The following is a 20,801-nucleotide window of genomic DNA, read 5'->3' as shown; positions in this document are numbered from 1 at the left end:
AATTTTTCACAAATGTGTTGAATTATTTTGACTGCAGTGGTTTCTTTCCTACTTTTTAAATTTGTATGACTTGATATTTTTAAAATTCCTTCACTTCAATTTTATGAGCTAACAGGAAGGTGAGGGTTCGTGCGCTCAATCTGCCATCTTGAGTCTCTACTGCCCACTTGAAATTGCATTAGAACAATTTATTGTGTATGTTAAGAGCCAATATCGTGCCAAACACAAGAATCAGTGAGACATGATATTTAAAATTTATGTGTTAGGATACTTTTAGATTTTAACACCCTTAAGGAGGGTATTGCCTTTTTTTTTTTTTTTTTAATTTTCCTTTTTAAATTGAAGAGCAAAATTGTATTTTTAATGAAAATGTTTCTGTGTTTCAGGCCACACTCTTTCAGACGTTACCTCTTCAACAGACAGAAGCCCAAGCCACGTCAGCCTCAAGCCAGCCAAGCTCCCAGGCAGTGAGCGACGTCATCCAGCAGCTCCTGGAGCTCTCAGAGCCGGGGCCGGTGGAGTCAGGGCAGTCCCCGCAGCCTGGGCAGCAGCTGAGCATCACAGTGGGCATCAACCAGGACATTTTACAGGTGAAGCATGCTTCCCTGCGGTGTGAGGCTTACGCGCTCGTGCTGGGTCAGAAACCAGGGATGATAATTGAGAAATAAATCTGTAGGACTTGTCAGAGTCAGGGTATCCTCATGAAAAATGTGCCTGAACTGAAAGAAATTAATATGCCTACTTAATTGCTTATGGACGGCACAACATTCAAATGATTTATTCATCTATACATTAAAAAAATCATAAACTCTTATTTTTTTTTCTGTAAATGAACTTACTTGAAAAGAACAGCCTTTTCAGAAGTTGTATCTATTTATGTTGACAGAGGTGGAAAAAGTATTTTGTTCTTTCTTGAGGTTCTGGTTTATAATTTGGAGACAGTCATGGGTGTCGACAATTCTGAGAGCGTTCATACTGCCTGGCCTTCTCTCAGGTGTGTGGGCAGCACCTACACATGTGGGAGAGGGGTGGGGCAGGAGCACAGAGCCCCCAGCCTTTTAGTCCACCGCTACTTCACACTAGCTCTTCGCTTCTAAAAAGAGGGGGCCTGCCTTCTCCTCCTGTCTCTCTGTTACTTGTTTAACCTTCCTCCTATACCTTCATGGGGAAGAGCTGGCCAGGGGTATGAGGAATCTCAGGGTGTCGTTCTATAGCCGATACCTTAAAGTTAAGCCCAGTGTAACTCAAAAGCCTTCAGATAGGGATTCCCAAATTTATTTAGAGACAACCAAAGTTGTGTGAGGTAAGATTCCTGAAAGTCAAATAAATTTTAATTAGAAATATAAATGCTTATATTACTTTGGGTGGGGGCAGAATGTCATATATCAGAAAAGATGTTACAGCCTCAAAGGGTTGGAAGCCTCACTGCTAAGTGATTACTTGGAATTGTAGATTCTTGTTTCTTGGAGTGGAATTAGAATTCTATAGGTAAAGCTTTGTGATTGATTTTGGTAGGCAGATTTGGGCCATCGTTATCTTCTAACCTTTTAGTTTTGTTCTGTCTTAGCAAGCCTTAGAAAACAGTGGGCTGTCTTCAATTCCAGTTGCAGCACATCCTAATGACTCCAGCCATGCCAAGACCTCTGCACCACAGGTTCAAAACCCAGATGTTTCCAGCGTTTCAAATGAGCAGACGGACCCTACAGACGCAGAGCAAGAAAAAGAACAGGAAAGCCCGGAGAAACTGGATAAAAAAGAAAAAAAAATGATAAAGAAGAAATCACCATTTCTACCTGGTAATTTTGCTAAACTTTAAAGTTTAGACATTGGGATAGCATATTTCTGGTTTTTAAGAAATATGCCCTTCTTTTTTCCTCTGATGGTGATAGGATATGTTTGTTGAATGTTTTGTAGCTAGCTGTAGTTGGTTGGTATTTAAAAATAAAAATAACAGCCATAACATTTCTTAAATTTATCTCTTCTCCTTAACCTAGCTGCTTTCCTATATTCAGTTTGTCCTGACTCGTCGCCGGGGCTCGAAAGCTTGTTGTCTCTGACTGTTCTGTCTCTGCTCTGCTTAGGTGCCTCCTCTCCACTGAGATCCACGGCTTTGCTTCAGTTATTCTCGCCCTTGGTGCTTCTGGCATCCAGTCATGTGATTCTAGAAACATGTTCCTAGTTTTTTATTTCTAGTCCTTTCCTCTTCTTCTTCAAAGGACCCCTGCAGCACAGCTCCCTCCTCCACACCTCACCCTTTCCCGTTCCACTCCAAGATCCATTTCTTGGCTCCTGAGTATCCTATTACCTGTCCAGCCTGCATTTCCAATCCTTCCTCCCTCTGTGCTTCTAGGCACAAACTTACTATACATCATACTGAAACTGGATTCCTACTGTTTCTAGGCGTCCCTGTGTTTCTGCACATCATGCTTTCTGCAGCTTTCTGCAGCAAGGATGCCTTCCTTTTCCCTCTCCCTCTGGTCTCTGTCAAATCTTGGCCATCATTCAGGCATCTTTAGTGCTCCGTCATTCAAGCATCTTCAGTGCTCCTCCTCATGGACGGACTCTGAGAGGTGCTTTTCCTTGTCCTATCTCCCACAGCACTTAGAGTGTTTAGGATTCCTGCATTTTCTCATGTTAATTGTGCACAGATGCAGTCTAATGTCCCTTCTAGGTAATAAGCTCTTTCTGGCTGGGAATACAGCCTTTTCATTTCTGAACACTCCACAGTGCTCAATATGGCTCTTTCTGCAGGAGCAGGAATTTACTACATCTTTCTTGAAAAAGATAGATTCTTGTCTTTTTGGCAAAACTGTTCCTGTAAAAACCTTTCCCAGGTGTCTTGGGGAACAAGTGCATTCTTGCAACAAAGCATGGAATAACATTGCCATTTCTGTTAACACTTCTTTCCTAGAATACATTTTCTCATTTATAACATGATTGTGAAGTTCTTGTTTCTCAAACAACACAAGTCCTGCTCTTCTTCCCCTTGATCTGGCCTTCTTCTCCCCAGGTGAAAGGCAGGATGCTGGAATCTAAGCAGTTTCTCCCATGCAGTTTCCTGGTATCTAGCAGGGCAAGAAAGGGAAACAGGGGCCATTTCCATGTATTTTGATTAGCTGTGTGGTAGCCTTCCAGGTTACAGTTGTGTTATGTGTTCCTGATCATCTGATGCAGATTTATTACCTGTGTGCGAGTGCCCGCCTGATCCCCATGGGCCACTGTCTCTACTTATTGTGCTAAATTAGATGCTTTCACCTGGGCAGCAAGCCACTGAGTGAGGAGCCATGTCAGACCTTCTCCTTCCTGAAAGTACCACATAGCCATGATCCTTAGACCGAGAAGGTGAGCGCCACCCTGTGCTGCTCCTTCCAGACCTTCACCCGCATGTGCTGGAAGCAGCTTTCTCCCTGCACCAAGCGCTAGCCGAGGAATTCCACATGGAATTGCAGGAAACCTTCCTGTACGGTGTTCTAGTTTGGAGTGCTGTGTTTACAGAGTTGATAACGATTAGGTAATTTCTGGACTATTTGAATCAATAAAATACACATGTAGAATACTGAGCAAGTGCATGCAGTTCTAATAATTACCCATTACATTCATGGGATCCCTAGTACAAGTTGGAGCCAGTGCTTTTTTTTGTTTTATTTTGTTTCTGTTTTTGTTTTTGTTAAGTGACCTCTCTAATATGGTTATGAGAAAACCATGGGGACTTTTTTTTTTTTTTTTTTTTGAGACTGGGTCTTGCTCTGTTGTCCAGGCTAGAGTACAGTGGTGCGATTATAGCTCACTGTAGCCTTGAACTCCTGGGCTCAAGTAATCCTCCTGCCTCAACCTCCTGAGTAGCTGGGACTGCAGGCATGTGCCACCACATATGGCTAGTGAAAAACTTTTTTTTTGCAGAGCTGAGGTCTTGCTATGTTGCTCAGGCTGGTCTTAAACTCCTGGCCTCAAGTGATCCTCTTGCCCCAGCCTCCCAAAATGCTGGGATTACAGGCATGAGCTACCACTCTTAGCCTGGGAACATGTTTCTATTTAAAGATGTTCCTTTTAATTAAAACTTTTCAATGACCAGTGCACTTTTAACATAGTGATTATATCTGAAAATGCCTCTCCAAGGATGGAATATCATTTGATACCTTAGAAAGACCATGAGGAAAACTACTCTTGTCTCATAAGTCATAGCATTAATTGCTTATAACTAACCTTCATTATGTTCCTAAGTTACGCATACTCCACCATGTAAAATTGTTGCTTTTGATTTATTCACTTTTATCAGATTGAATGTTTTTGGCGGGATTTGCTTTGTTTGAAGAAGTTATAGTAAAAATTTAACAATGCTTTTATAGTTGTCATACAACTTGTGACACATAAATCATTGTAAATTTTTAGTAAAGTTTGAAATTTATGACCGGGTGCAGTGGCTCATGCCTGTAATACCAGCACTTTGGGAGGCCAAGGCAGGTGGATCACGAGGTCAGGAGTTCGAGACCAACCTGGCCAACATAGTGAAACCCCATCTCTATTAAAAATACAAAAAATTAGCTGGGTGTGGTAGCAGGCACCTATAATCTCAGCTACTCGGAAGGCTGAGGCAGGATAATCGCTTGAACCCGGGAGGCGGAGTTTGCAGTGAGCCGAGATCATGCCATTGGACTCTAGCCCTGGCAACAGTGTGAGACTCTGTCTCAAAAAAAAAAAAAAAAAAAGACATTTATTGTGGTGAAATACTGGCTATCTAGAAATCATGGTGAATGGTATTCTGGAAAGCTGATGATTGATTCCTTTAAGGATGAAAATGGTATGGTATAGTGAAACTATTGTGTATGGAAACTTTTCTAAAAGTCGTTGCATACTTTACCTTCTTAGATCAGAGTGTGATCTTGTGAACTTAGCCACTTCTTGATGACCTGGGGTCATCGCTGTGAACTTCGGTATACTGTACTGGTCTGTAATTGACTGGCGTCCTGCTGTCCTGTTTCAGTCCACGGGCTCCAGGATGGTGTGGCTCTTAGACTCATCTGCTTTTTAAAATCATTATCTCTGCAAATGTGCTTTTTAAAATTCCCTGTAACAAACCTTCTCCCACGTTCTTCTTTTGTGGTTTGTGGTCTGCCAAGTGCTTACAGCTCAGATAAATTTGATTTTTATAATTGCGTAAAAGTTAAGTGCAGGTAGCCCTTCTCCTTCTCTGTGGGGTCTGCATCCATGAGTGCAACAGACCTCATATCAGAAAATCCTCAGTAAGTGTACTGCAGTAAGCCCAAAGCAGTGTTAAAAATGCTAGTGTGAATGGCACACAAAAATGGTTTTTTTCCCCCTAAATTATTAACTGGAATTCTCATTGTGAAGTAGACCCAAGGAGATGCAGTCCTTAGGGTTTCCTCCCTGGAAGAGTACTTTAAATAATTCTTGTAAAGCTTTAGCTTCAGGCTGCTGAAGCACTTGATAAAAGTCCTAAATCATTTCTAGGGCAGCATGTGAGGAGGGCAGGTTTCCTTGGTGAAGATGCTCAGTGCATCCTGGGCTGCATCTGAGATGCACTGTTCTCAGTGTCGCTGTGTAACCACATCAGCCAGCACTGTTTGTGCACCTGCCAGGACAGAGATTTGTTTTCAAGGTTCTGGGAACCACATGGGGGCAATGCACTTATAAACAGGAGCAAGAAATTCCATAGTCCCTCTGAACCTCCCTGAGGTTCTCAACTTTGAAGGACAAAACCTATTTCTGTGCACTTGGATCTGGATATTCAGCTGCTCCTGTGAGAAAGTAACCAGCACTCATTCTCTGTTCTCTGTACCTTCACTCATTCCACTGCCTGTGACTGACAGAAGGGAGGCAAAGTAACTCCTCCGCAGCATCTGCCTTTCTCAGCAGCAGACTGGTGGTTTTCTTCTGCTGGTCAGAGCAATTCTTCAACAACTGCATGAGCAGAGGCATGAGCATCTGTCATAAAATGGGGATACCTGTGTCTTAGGCTTGGCTGTAATCTGCTTGATAAAAGGAATGAGTTGCTGGGGGTCTCTTCCTTCGTAGTCTTTGAGCACGTGTCTGAGCAGACAAGAGGAATAGAAGGACTTCCTCCTCCAGGCAAGTAATCATGCAATGAGGAGGAGCATGGGAACTCTGCTTCTGAGCATATCCTTCTGTGAGGCACAGCTGAGGGCCGATGAGAGTATCTGTAAACAGCTTAGAGCCTCGGAACAGCCATGCCATTCCCCAGGCTGCTTGCTGCTCTGGCAAGTCCAGCAGCATGGTTGAGGCAGTCTGTTATAGATGTTGCCCTTTCTTCCTCTGCTGTCAGCATCAGTGTTCCTAACAGAAGTTTAAATTTGTCCATCAGTGGAGTCCACGGATTCCTCAGTTAATGTTTGCTTCCTTTTTGATGGGTGTTTGCTGTCCATAATTGGTACTCCAGCTGTCTCATAAACAAATAGTTGATTGTTCTTCAGTAAGGACTGCTAACGCTTCTCAGTGGAGAAAGCCCTGATAAGTCTTCTGTTCTATTCAGAATATCCTCAATGAAAGGATTCATTGTTTCTTGAGAGATCTGACAAATCTGAAGAACTGCTAAGCAGTTCTGCTGCATGCTTTTGCACTACAGTGTTGCAGACCCCCTGTGATCTAAGAAAGCAATTAATACCCACGGAATGTGTTGAGGTTCAGCTGTGAGGAACTTTCCTGTCTGACAAGTTCCGAAAAACTCATGTCACAGATCTATGCTGATAAGAGTTTACTCCTGGTATTACCAACAGCTGTGTCATATTTGCATAGCACTAGCCATTGAACCAGCACCTGAGAAGGAGGCACCATGCGATCTTGGAGGAGCTTCTGCCAATTTCTATAGCAAGCTTGCTGCTCCTGCAGCATCTATAAACCGTGTAGCCTGCCAGTGCTGCGGTGTCGAAATATAAACTGCGCAGGAGCCAGCAGTAACTGGTGAAGCTTGAGCTGGCTGGTCCAACAGTAACTTCTGTTGTTTTTTTATCGTTGACAAACATGGCTTCATCGTTACTCTCATTTTCAAAGATATGGTCTTCATCATAAGTTCCTTTGTGACAACTAACATGATTGCTGCTGTGCCAGCCTTCTACTGATCTGAGAGCACTCTAAGATGTTTCAAAATCTGAACATAATCACAGCAAAAGCCAGTATCTTAGAGGAGGTCCTGTTGTCAAGAGCTGGTCACCTCAGCATCGGTGCCACCCTTGTTTCAGCAGCTCCTAGTGCCTCTTGAGCATCTTGATATTCCCATTCTTAATTCATGTAGTCCAGCTAACTATCAGTGACTGTCTCTTTCCTGTGACCAGCCAAGAAAACCTGGCCAGAAAATCAACATCATCTTCCTGGTCAGTGCTGAAAAACCCAGCAGACTGTAGTATTTGTTAAAAAGATTCTACTGGCCAGGCATGGTGGCTCACACCTGTAATCCCTGCACTTTGGGAGGCCAAGGTGGATGGATCTCCTGAGGTCAGGAGTTCGAGACCAGCCTGGCCAACATGGTGAAACCTGCCTCTACTAAAAATACAAAAATTAGCTGGGTGTGATGGTGCGCACCTGTAGTCCCACCTACTCAGGAGGCTGAGGAAGGAGAATGGCTTGAACCTAGGAGGCAGAGGTTGCAGTGAGCTGCGATCATACCACTGCACTCCAGCCTGGGTGACAGAGTGAGACTCCATGTCTAAATACAGAAATAAATAAATAAATAAAAAGATTCTACTAGCTCCATTTCATCAGCAGGATCCGTTCCTTGATTTACAGTTTCAGATATCCAGTTGCATGCTTCTGTTGGCCCAGTCCTAGCAGCATATCTATAAATCTGTCATTAGTTGAGGACCAGGTTTATGTAAGAGGCTGTGTTAGTCTGTTCTCATGCTTGTAATAAAGACCACCAGAGACTGGGTAATCTATAAAGGAAAGAGGTTTAATTGACTCATAGTTCCACATGGCTGGGGAGGCCTCACAATCATGGCGGTCACATCTTACACGGCTACAGGAGAGGCATGTGTAGGGTAACTACCGTTTATAAAACCATCAGACCCCATCAGACTTACTCACTGTCAAGAGAACAGCATAGGAGAAACCCACCCCCATGATTCAGTTACCTCCCACCAGGACCCTCCCATGACATGTGGGGATTATTAGCATTCAAGGTGAGATTTGGGTGGGGACACAGAGCCAAACCATGTCAGAGGCTTTTGTGTGAAGCCCCGAGACCCAGCACTGACCTGTCACTTCTGATTTGTATACTGATTATTTGGTAAGATTTGCTGCTGTGGTTCCACCAGGTTTGAATGAAGTGTTCCCAGTGTTCTAGTAGGTCTGCTACTGAGAGGGTGTTTTTTTTAAAACAAACAAACAAAAACATAAAAAACAAACAAATGCTAGGTGCGGTGGCTCACACCTGTAATCCCAGCACTTTGGGAGGCTGAGGCAGGCAGATTACAAGGTCAGGAGATTGAGACCATCCTGGCTAATATGGTGAAACCCCATCTCTACTAAAAATACAAAAAAACTAGCCAGGCGCGGTGGCGGGCGCCTGTAGTCCCAGCTACTTGGGAGGCTGAGGCAGGAGAATGGCGTGAACCCGGGAGGCGGAGCTTGCAGTGAGCTGAGATTGTGCACTCCAGCCTGGGCGACAGCGAGACTCCGTCTCAAAACACACACACACACACTTAGGCTGTGCAGTGAGATATTCTGTAACAAAAGTCAAGAAGGTGACTCGGGCTGTTGTATTTCACGTAAAGGTCTTCTCTGGCTGGGGAGTCTGCATTTGTGTGTGACACTGAGATACGAGTCCCTCTCTAATTAGTTGTTAGATAGTAGTTACTTCTGAATATTTGATGTTCTGGTCCTTGAAAGCAGAAAGACTTTGTGTCACCATGACTGTCTTCTGGGCTAGACCTTCTGTATGTACCTGTCAGGCATCTGGGGGATCTTTCGATGCTCCCAGCAGGCCAGGATCCTTTGTTGGAACCAGCATTTGGATTTTGCCCCAAAAGAGCAGGCACATCCGTCCCAGGTGCTCTACTTGGAATGTTCTGATTACAGTAGGTGCTCTCTGATCCCACAGAAGAACCCACAGATGTCTTTCTGGTTACTACATTGCCCCTGCCTGCCTACCCTACCCGTGTCTGGCCAGTGGCCTTCCTCTTTGGTCATCCTCGTCCTCCTGATGGCCCAGTTAATGCTGGAGATGAAGCTGACTGGATGGCCCGTGGCACCCTCTCTTGCATGGGAGCTAACTGAAGACTGAAGAGAACACGTCTAGGCTTTTTTTCTCTCCTGCCAAGAAACTTTCTGCAGCATGGAAGGCTTTCTGTAATTTAGCCCTGCCTGCACTTCTGACTCTTGCTAGTCCCACCAGACATCCTTTACCCCAGCCATATTGAACTAGAAGTTTCTGGGACTCACCTTCACACCTGGCTTTTGCTACTGCTTTTATCTGATAAATGTACCTCAGGCTGTGTCCTTCTTGGCAACTATCTGCCTTCGAAGCTCACCCACAGGGCCACCTTATTTCTGCAGAAGTTTCTGAGCCTTCTCCTGCGGAAGTAATCAGCATTGTCTTTGCATTCCTGGTGTGCGTCCATGCACACATCTGTCTTGGCACCTCTGATGCTCTGCCATACACGGTTGGTTACACTGCCCTGCCCGCTTCTCCCCTAGACCACAGTCCGTTCCAGGGCAGATACTTTTTGATGCCTGGCATGGCACTTGGCACTTGTCATGCTGTGCTTGAAGTAGCACTGGGAAGACAGGCCTCCTTGTGAAAACTGCACTTAGGTGCTAGGATCGCATGGACTTCACTGGCCATCTGGCCCTGGGCAAGTCAGTTAACTTTGAAGCTGTCAGCTTCGCATCTGTAAGGTGGGACTAAGGATAGAATAAATGAAAGAGAAACAAATGGCAGGATCCATGTAAAGTGGATAGCATGGTGGTACCTGACCAATAATAGGTGCTTAATGAATATATGTGTTTTAAAATTATTTTTAAACAGGTGAAACATGCTCATGCCACACAATTCAAAAGACACAGTTGCGTACACAGAACTCCTGTGAGGGGCCTTCTGCCCCCCTCCCCCAGGAAGCTCACCACTGCTGTCTTGTGTGTCTTTTAAACAAGCACAGGCATCTGTGTGATTGTTTTCTAGGAGGACGAGTGGCTTCCTTCTAGAAGTATAATATAATGTGATTATATTTTTCAGGTTACTTTTTTTCACTTGATATCTTATTTTTCAAAATACTTGAATAGTGTTTCATTTTGTGAATGTATCGTAATTTAACCAATTTGCAGCCATTTGCTAACATGAATGATGCTGCAGTGGCCATGAGTGTAGCTGCATCATTTCACACATGTACGTTTATCTGTAAGGACATTTCAGTTTTAGAATAATTTCAGTCTCAGCGGAAATGTTTCAAAACAATACAAGGAATTCCCATATACCCTTCATCCATATTCCCCCAAATGTTAACATTTTACTACATTTGTTTTTGCTGTTTACCTCTATTTTTCCTGAATTTACTAAGAGTGACTTGTAGATATAATGCCCTTTTAACTGTAGATACTTTAGTGTCTATTTCCTAAAATCGAGGACATCCTTGTACATAATCATAGTAAAATCATCAATATCAGGAACTTAAAATGGACCAGAACTATTGTCCACCGTACCGACCTTGTTGAAATTTTATCATTGGTATCAGTAATGTACTTGATAACAAATGAAAAGGATTTTGTAAACAGTTACACTTTCCTTTTGGTGAAAAGGAGTAAGTTTTGATAAACAGTTAACTTTCACGTAGTCATGTAGATTTACCTTCTAGGAGCAATTGTTGGAGCACCTGTTTCCCCACAGCCTTTTCAAGAAATTATCAAAATTTGGGGACTTTTTCTACTCATCTGATAGGTTAGAAAATGGTATCTTGCTGTATGTTGAATTTGCATTTTTCTTACAGGGAGTAAGGTTGAGAGCTTTTCATGTTAAAGAGTACCTGTATTTTCCTATAAGACTAACTCTTGACTTCTTTTGTCCATAGGTATTAAAGATGATAGTATTTTGTGACCTATATTTGTGAGATACAGTTTACTCCTAGACAACACAAATTTGAACTCAAAGGTCCACTTATGCAGGTTTTATTCCGCCTCTACCACCCCGAGAGAACAAGACCCCCCACTTCCTCAGCCCACTCAACATGTAGACAGAGAGGAAAACCACTTCCACTTAATGAATCGGAGATGTATTTTCTCTTCTTTATGCTTTTCTGAATAACATTTTTTCTCTAGCTTGATTGTAAGATTACAGTATATAATATATATAAGATACAAAATATGGGTAAACTGTTGATGTTACTGGCAAGTCTTCTGGTCAACAGGAGGCTATTGATAGTTAAGTTTTTGGGGTATCCTATAGGCAGATTTTAAACTGCATCGGGGGTCAGTGCCCCTAACCTCCGAGTTGTTCAAGGGTCAGTTGTACTTTTGTTTCTAATTTGTTTACCTTTTTGAGCTGAAAAACTTTTTTAACTGGGGAGAAATTTATATATATGTATAGCTAAGTTTGTCAATGTTTAATGACTTTGGGCTTGGGTGATATTTAGACTTCACGGACATTATGGATCACTTCTCTTATATCTGACTTTTATAATTTAATAGGTTTTTTTTTTTTTTTGAGACAGGGTCTCACTTTGTTGCCCAGACTGCAGTGCAGTGTCACGATCATAGCTCACTGCATCCTCGACCTCCCAGGCTGAAGCGATCCTCCTGCCTCAGCCTCCCGAGTAGTTAGGACTATAGGTATGCACCACCACACCTGGCTAATTTTGTTATTTTTATTTTTGTAGAGACAGAGTCTTGCTATATTGCCCAGACTGGTCTTGAACTCCTGGCCTGGAGCAGTCCTCCTGCCTTGGCCTCCCAAAGTGCTGGTATTACAGTCATGAGCCACTGTGCTTGGTCATAATTTAATGTTTTAAACTAAATCTTTGATTTAATCTTTTATATGTATACTTATTGAGACGGAGTTTTGCTCTTGTTGCCCAGGCTGGAGTGCAATGGTACAATCTTGGCTCACCATAACCTCTGCCTCCCGGATTCAAGTGATTCTCCTGCCTCAGCCTCCCGAGTAGCCGGGATTAGAGGCATGTGCCACCATGCCCAGCAAATTTTGTATTTTTAGTAGAGACGGGGTTTCTTCATGTTGGTCAGGCTGGTTTCAAACTCCCGACTTAAGGTGATCCACCCATCTCGGCCTCCCAAAGTGCTGGGATTACAGGCGTGAGCCACGCACCTGGCCTTACTATTTGAAGAGGAAAGCTACTGCCCAACTCCAGGAAAGCTTGCCATGTGGGATTGCAGATCTAGCTTTCCGGATCTTTCCATTTGTCAGAGTTGGGGATCTGGATTCCATTTTCTTTTTTAACATTGTGTGGGTGAAACAAAACATATGCAGGCCAGATTTGGAGACAGCTTCAGGACTTCCAGTTCGTAGTCTCTGTTCTAGTCTATTCCCAGATATTAGAACCTCGTAGCAGATTTAGATTATGTCATTCTGCGTAACTTGAGCTATAGTTTCATTTTGGTTTGGAAAAAAATCTGATTTCTGGGGAATGGTGTCCTAATTTTCACTAGTAGATATAGTCTCTCATACCCTTTTATACCTTGCATTTTTGATTTGTCATGATAAGACCTTTAGGTAATTATGCATATTTCTGAATTAATTTTTACCTATTAATTTTAAGCAGTCTTAAATTTTAGATATCTTTATGCACTATCACCACAAATGTCTCACCTTTTAAAACCAGTTCTCTTATTTCCTTGTCCATATTTACCCCCGTGATTTGTGTCTGTGCCTTTGTTTGTTTTTATTTACATTCTGTCACTGTGTTTAAAAAATGTATTATTTTTCATTCTTTTTTTCTACCTTTCTTTCTTTCCTTTTTTCTCTTTGAGACAGGGTCTGGCTCTGTCACCCAGGCTGGAGTGCAGTGGTACAATCATAGCCCACCGCAACTCCTGCGTCCTGGGCTCAAGTCATCCTTCCACCTCAGCCTCCTGAGTATGTGGGACCACAGGCATGCACCACCACACCCAGCTAATTGTTTTAAAATGTTTCTGTAGAGACAGAATTTTGCCATGTTGCCCATGCTGATCTCAAACTACTGAGCTCAAGCTATCTGTCTGCCTTAGCCTCCCGGAGTGTTGGGATTATGGCCGTGAGCCACTGCACCCAGCCCACCTTTCTTTTTTATGTGAATTATTCTTGCAAAGAATATTGTATTCAAGAAAGTACGTTTTCTGTCTTTACAGATTTACTTGCATATATGGAGAATTCCTTATATTTCGTGATAAGAGAGAAGGAAACAGGTTTTCTTTTTCCCTAAGAAAACTGTGTTGGTACAGACACAGTTAAATAAACTTTACCTAAAATGTTCATTTTATTAAAATGGCCAAAATCTTTCTGATTTCATGTGGATTCTTTATGTGAGTTATCTGTATAGTCACTGTAGATGCTACCTTAATTTCAGATGAATAAATCTCATCAAAATTTTTAAAAATAAAGTGATTCTAAGTTTTAGTTACCTGCATTCAACCAAATTCTCAAAAATATTAAACAGAAAATTCCAGAAATAAACAGTTCATAAGCTGTAAATTGCTTACCATTTCCCCGTCCACTGTCCTGCTCCGTCCCGAGAGGGGTGAGGGAGACACAGGTCATCCCTTTGTCCCACGCACTCATGCTGCTGCATTTGCCACTCAGTAGCTGGCTTGGTTCTCAGATGGAAAGACGTAGTGTACATAGGGTTCCCTACTATCTGGGCTTTCAGGCATCCACTGGGGTCTTGGCACTGTTTCCTGCTGAAAACAGAGGGACAGGTATACTTAACTATATTTCCATCAATTTGTGATTCTTTTTCTATTAGAAATAGTTTTAAACTTGATTGAAAATTGAATGAGACAGATCCACTTACATTTCATCATTAATTGATACATACTATTTGTCTTAACTATTTACAAATTTCCTTTTATAGCATATGAATTTACCATTTCTTAATATTTGCATTTCTATTATTTTTTATTGGTGATATCCAGTAGGCCCAATAAATACTTATTCCAGCGTCATTCCTTCTCTTCCCGTTCCCTGCGTTAAGCATGGGGTCATTCGATCCCATCTACTTTCATTCTCATTGAGAGGGAGCCGACTGTGTCCTGGTGCTGCTGGACCTACAGAATCGATCACCTTCTCAGCGGGCGCTCTTTCTCAGACACTGTGAATTGTGTTTTCCCCGACTGTTAGGGGTTTCAGCGAGATTAACTCATAGCTCTCGATAATGTCAGTGATCCTGGGAATTCCAAGCTTTCCCATAACTGATCGTGCGTGCAGCTTTCCATAGGGACCGCAGGGGGCCCTGGACCCGACACTGGGCGGGGCGTCCAGGCCGAGCGGGACGTGTCCTCTCCCTTCGCAGGCTCCATCCGCGAGGAGAACGGCGTGCGCTGGCACGTGTGTCCCTACTGCGCCAAGGAGTTCCGCAAGCCCAGCGACCTGGTGCGCCACATCCGCATCCACACCCACGAGAAGCCCTTCAAGTGCCCGCAGTGCTTCCGCGCCTTCGCGGTGAAGAGCACGCTGACAGCCCACATCAAGACGCACACCGGCATCAAGGCGTTCAAGTGCCAGTACTGCATGAAGAGCTTCTCCACCTCGGGCAGCCTCAAGGTGCACATCCGCCTGCACACAGGTACGGCCTCAGGGCTGGGCCCACATGGGCACTGGCCACTGGGGCGGCACACGGTACTGCGCACATGTACCAAACACAGGTATGGCACACAGTAGGCGCATAGGTACTACACACAAGTACTGCCCGCAGGGATTGCACAAAGTATCACACACATTACTGCGCATAGGTGTGGGCCGCAGTGCTGCACCCACATAGGTACTGCCCACAGGTACCAAACACAGATACCACACACAGTACCCCACACAGCACTGTGCACAGGTACTGCACACAAGTACTGCCCACAGGAACTGTGCAGTACTGCACACAGTACCCAACACAGCACTGTGTACAGGTACTGCACATAAGTATTGCCCACAGGGACTGCACACAGTACTGCACATAGTACTGAACACAGTACTGCTCACAGGTATGGCCCACAGTGCTGCCCCTCACAGGCACTGCCCAGAAGTTCCAAACACAGGTACTGCACATAGTACCTAACACAGCACTTTGCACAGGTACCGCTCACTGTCCTCAAGGACTGCACACAGTATCGCACAGAGGTATGGCCCATAGTGCTGTACCCACACTGGTACTGCCCACAGAGACTGCACACAAGTACCAAAGGCAGGTACCAGACACAGTACCACACGCAACTATGGCCCACATGCTGCAACGACATGGGCCCTGGCCACAGGGACTGCACACAGTACCAAACACAGGTACTGCACACAGGTACTAAACTCAGTACCAAGCACAGTACCAAACACAGTACTAAATACAGGTACCACACACAGGTACCAAACACAGTACCACACACAAATACAGCCTGCAGTGCTGCACCCACACAGGCATTGCCCACGGGGACCACACACGGTACCAAACACAGGTTCTGCAAACAGGTACTAAACTCAGTATCAAACACAGTACCAAACACAGTACTAAATACAGGTACTGCACACAGGTACCAAACACAGTACCACACACAAGTACAGCCTGCAGTGCTGCACACACACAGGCATTGCCCACGGGGACCACACACAGTACCAAACACAGGTTCTGCACACAGGTACTAAACTCAGTATCAAACACAGTACCAAACACAGTACTAAATACAGGTACTGCACACAAGTACCAAACACAGTACCACACACAAGTACAGCCTGCAGTGCTGCACACACACAGGCATTGCCCACGGGGACTACACACGGTACCAAACACAGGTTCTGCACACAGGTACTAAACTCAGTATCAAACACAGTACCAAACACAGTACTAAATACAGGTACTGCACACAAGTACCAAACACAGTACCGCACACAAGTACAGCCTGCCATGCTGCACACACACAGGCATTGCCCACAGGGACCACACACAGTACCAAATACAGGTACTGCACACAGGTACTAAACTCAGTGTCAAACACAGTACCAAACACAGTACTGCACACACGTACCAAACACAATACTAAATACAGGTATCGCACACAGCTACCACAGTACCACACACAAGTACAGCCTGCAGTGCTGTACCCACACAGGCACTGCCCACAGAGATCACACATGGTGCCAAACACAGGTACTGCACACAGGTACCAAGCATAGTCCAAACACAGTACTGCACACAAGTACCGCACACAGTACCAAACAGTACTGCTCACAGGCATCATGTGCAGTACCAAACAGAGTACTGCACACAGTACGAAACCAGAGTACTGCACACAGGTACAGCCTGCAGAGCTGCACTCACATAGGCACTGCCCACAGGGACCACACACAGTACCAAACACAGGTACCAAACACAGTACAGCACACAGGTACTGCACACAGGTATGGCCTGCAGTGCTGCACCCACACAGGTACTGGCCACAGGGACCACACAGTACTGTGCATAGGTACTGCACACAGCTACTGCACGTAGTACCAAGCACAGTACTGCACACAGTAACCAATACAGTACTAAACACTACCATGCACAGGTAATGTGCACAGGCACCGCACATAGTACCAAACACAGTACTGCATACAGTACCCAACACAGTACTAAACATAGTATACACAAGTACTTACTGCCCACAGATACTGTATACAGTGTCATGCACAGTACGCACACAGTACCACATACACAGTACTGCACTTAGGCACCAAACACAGTACTGCACACAGGTACCAAATAGTACTGCCCACAGGTACTACACACAATACCCAACATAGTGCTGCAGACAGGTACTGCCCACAGGCACTGCACACAGTACCACAGACAGTACTGCACTTCGGTACCAAACACAGTACCAAACATAGTACTGCACACAGGTACCAAACAGTACTGCCCACTGGTAATGCACACAGTACCAAACACAGTACTGCACACAGGTACCACATACAGTACCAAACAGTACTGCACACAGGCATCATGCACAGTACCAAACACAGTACCACATATAGGCACCTCACACAGTACCAAACAGTACTGCACACAAGTAGTACGTAGAGTACCAAACACAGTACTGCACACAGGTACTGCATATAGTACTAAACACAGTACTACACACGAGTACTGCCCACAGGGACTGCATACAGTACCACACACAGTACTGCATATAGTACCACACACACAGTACTGCACTTAGGTACCAAACACAGTGCTGCACAAAGGTACCAGTGCTGCCCACAGGTACTGCACACAGGTACTGCACACAGTACCAAACAGTACTGCACTCAGGCATCATGCACAGTACCAAACACAGTACCGTATATAGGCACTGCCCACAGTACCAAACACAGTACTGCACACAAGTAGTGCATACAGTACCAAACACAGTACCACACACAAGTACCACACGTGGTACCAAACGCAGTGCCACACACAGGAACTGCCAATAGGTACTGCACACAGGTGCTGAGAAGGTATTGAGTCGCAGCACCTGGAGGAGCAATAATTGACTACTTGGAGGATGCATTTCTGTCTTTTCATCAGCACTTGTTGAGTCTCTTCTATAGGCTGGGCATGAGGTATCTACAGGTAAAGAAAACAGGTGCAACCTTGATCTCCATGGAGCTAAGGATTTGCTGGGGGAGGCATTAAAAACAAGCAACACTTATAAATGAAGGTAGAATTACAGAGGTTGAAAAGAGACTTCTGTCCGGATCAGATTTAGATTTAGACTGAGTGAGCCTTTCTGAGGACAAACGTGTAATCTACGTTTGATCTGGGAAGACCTGAAGACTGTAGCTGGGCTGGGGGAGGACCAGGGACCTGTTTGTATTGAGGCTTTCTAATCAGTGTTAAGGTGTGAAATCTTTCATTATGGAGCTCCATTTTGTTAACGACATATTTATTGAGATGTAATTTACATATCATAGTATTTACCATTTTAATGTGTACAATTCTGAATTGTACACCCTACACCACTGTCTGATTTTGGAACGTTTTTATCACCCTGCAAAGAAACCCTGTACTCATTGGCAATATCTCCCAAATTTCCTCAGGGATCCTCCTCTGGGCTGAAAATGTGGATGAGTATTTGACAAATCTGAAGTTACTCAATTTTGTTGTATGTGTTTCTTTGGAATTTACATTTTCATTTGCTACTAAAATTGTAAAACAAGGAGATGTTCTTTAGAAACGGGGCACAGTAGTGAGAGGAGCATTAAGATATTAGCACTATTATCATCATTTACAATCAGTGACAACTACTATTTACTGTTTATTTGCAAAATGTGAGACATTGCTAAGTGCTGTTTAAACATTAGCTTAAGTAATCTCAGCAGCAGCCCTGGAGGCAGGTGTCCTTAAGCCACTTTACAGATGATGACTTAAGAGAGAGAGCATCCTTACATACTGTAAAGTCCTTAAGAACTATTATCCATATTTTACAATGTAAGACTTTGTCCTAAAGATACGAAATGTTCTTTTTTAACTTAAAATGCTCTCATTACATGCCTTAATATCTATAATATGCACTGTATGCAAACAAGGGAAAATAATATACAATATCCATTAAATTATAAGCATGGCTTAATAAATTGAAGGTGCAAATCAGTATTGGAAGTACTAACATTTTATGTTGGCATTTGCTGTTGAGATGTAATTTCTGGAAATAATTCTAAAATGTAATTTCATTTTTATTAGGAGTTAGACCTTTTGCTTGTCCTCACTGTGACAAAAAATTTCGAACCTCGGGCCATAGGAAGACTCACATTGCTTCCCACTTTAAACATACGGAATTAAGGAAAATGAGGCACCAGCGTAAACCTGCAAAGGTTCGTGTTGGCAAGACGAACGTTCCAGTCCCTGACATTCCTTTGCAGGAACCAATTCTCATAACTGACTTAGGTAAGATGGATTGTAGGATGTCTTTACAATTTATCGAGTACTATTTTCTTTGGTATTTTGTGAACTGTGTATGCACATTATGGTCTGTGTAGTTAAATAGTTTTTTAGGCGTAGTATTAATGAAGTCTGTGTTAAGCCTTGTTTTGCTCTATGGGGTAGTATGTTTTACAATCAAGATTAAAATCTAAGTTGTATCCAAACTACTGGTCAAATTGTTTTCTTGGATTAGAGACAAATAATGTGTAAGTGAAAACAGTAGTGTGTAAGTCCTCATTGAAGAAACATTGCTACCTCAGTGGAACCATCAAAAATGACAAGTGGTTTTTATGTGAAACACACAGTACACGTTGTTGTTTTCATCCTTAGGTTCTTTGTGCTGTGTTACAGATTATTTGGTTTACTTTAATCTTTGAATTAAAAAGGAAAAGAAAAATCTGCCTGCTTTTCTTTTTAGGTTCAGTGTTATTATAATCAACCCAAACTATGATTTTGTTAATGATCTAGAAAGAAAACACTGCTTGTTAGAATCTTCAGAAAAATTATGTTTGTCAGTGCTAGAACAAAACTTAAGAAACCTCATTGTCTTAATTTGTTTGAGCTCCTGAATCAAAAATACCACTCACTGTGTAGCTTATAAATACTAGAAGTTTACTTCTCACAGGTCTAGAGGCTGGGAAGTCCAAGGTCATGGTGCTGGCAGATTGAGTGTCTAGTGAGGTCTCTCTTCCTCACAGATGGTGCCTTCTGGCTATGTCCTCCCAAAGGTCCTACCTCTTACTACATGAATTTTGGGGGACCACAAACATTTAGGCCATAGCACTTATTAATGTGTAAATTTACATTTTTTTGCAGTTTCTGTATTTCACTACTTTCCTGGGAAAGATAATTCAATCTATAAGCAAAATTAATATTAAACAAAATATAATTCCTTTATTCCAAAGCATAACCTTTATTTACAATAATTGCAAATTATTGTATAGAGAGATTTTAGATTGTTAAAAATTGGGGGCCACCAATAAGATGATCAACAGCCATAAACTTGTGTGAATCTAAGAGTTTAACATCAAAATATATAAACCAAAAAAATTCAAAGAAAGGAAGTACTCAAATTCTCAAGTGTAGTGAGAGATCCTCAATTAGACAGGTCAACTTCAATAAACACCTAAAACTGAAGATTTGAGCACACAAATCCAAAGGGTTACTTAATAGCTTTATAGAACCTTTTGCCTTAAATTACACACTTTTAATTATGCATGAAACAGAAGTTGATCACATTCTAGGATACAGAAAAATTTCAGTAAATTCTCAGAAGTTGATTTTGTGTAGGATACAATCTTTGATTACAGTTCACTGAAAAACTTATAAAATAGCAATCCAAAATTTCATTACATGAAAAGAAGGACTCAAAACAGATACTACATACTACAGATATGAGTATTTTTTTTTTTTTTTTTTTTTTTTTTTTTTTTTGAGACGGAGTCTAGCTCTGTTGCCCAGGCTGGAGTGCAGTGGCCGGATCTCAGCTCACTGCAAGCCCCGCCTCCCGGGTTCACGCCATTCTCCTGCCTCAGCCTCCCGAGTAGCTGGGAGTACAGGCGCCCGCCACCTCGCCCGGCTAATTTTTTTTTGTATTTTAGTAGAGACGGGGTTTCACCGTGTTAGCCAGGATGGTCTCGATCTCCTGACCTCGTGATCCGCCCGCCTCGGCCTCCCAAAGTGCTGGGATTACAGGCCAGATATGAGTATTATATA

At 43.2% G+C, this 20,801-nt stretch overlaps 1 protein-coding gene across 9 annotated transcripts in view; it reads left to right on the top strand.

Moving 5' to 3' along the window:
* The window catches only part of ZNF236 (zinc finger protein 236), a 151,760-nt gene that overhangs the window by 57,355 nt on the left and 73,604 nt on the right, over nucleotides 1–20,801 (top strand). For 7 of the 9 annotated variants that reach the window (XR_012427043.1, XM_045378098.3, XM_045378094.3 and 4 more), the window contains 4 exons: nucleotides 387–590; nucleotides 1,568–1,796; nucleotides 14,463–14,735; nucleotides 18,846–19,049. Coding sequence is in view for 8 of the 9 variants with exons in the window: in XM_045378098.3 (XP_045234033.2) it covers nucleotides 387–590; nucleotides 1,568–1,796; nucleotides 14,463–14,735; nucleotides 18,846–19,049 (910 nt within the window). In the remaining variant the exon portion in view is untranslated. The remainder of the gene's footprint in view (nucleotides 1–386; nucleotides 591–1,567; nucleotides 1,797–14,462; nucleotides 14,736–18,845; nucleotides 19,050–20,801) is intronic. The other 2 variants (XM_074022201.1, XM_074022202.1) reach the window with 1 other exon arrangement.

The sequence above is a fragment of the Macaca fascicularis genome, chromosome 18 (assembly GCF_037993035.2).
Source record: "Macaca fascicularis isolate 582-1 chromosome 18, T2T-MFA8v1.1".
NCBI lineage: Eukaryota > Metazoa > Chordata > Mammalia > Primates > Cercopithecidae > Macaca > Macaca fascicularis.
The sequence above is the reverse complement of the archived record's forward strand: the minus strand, read 5'-3'. Positions and strand labels throughout refer to the sequence as shown.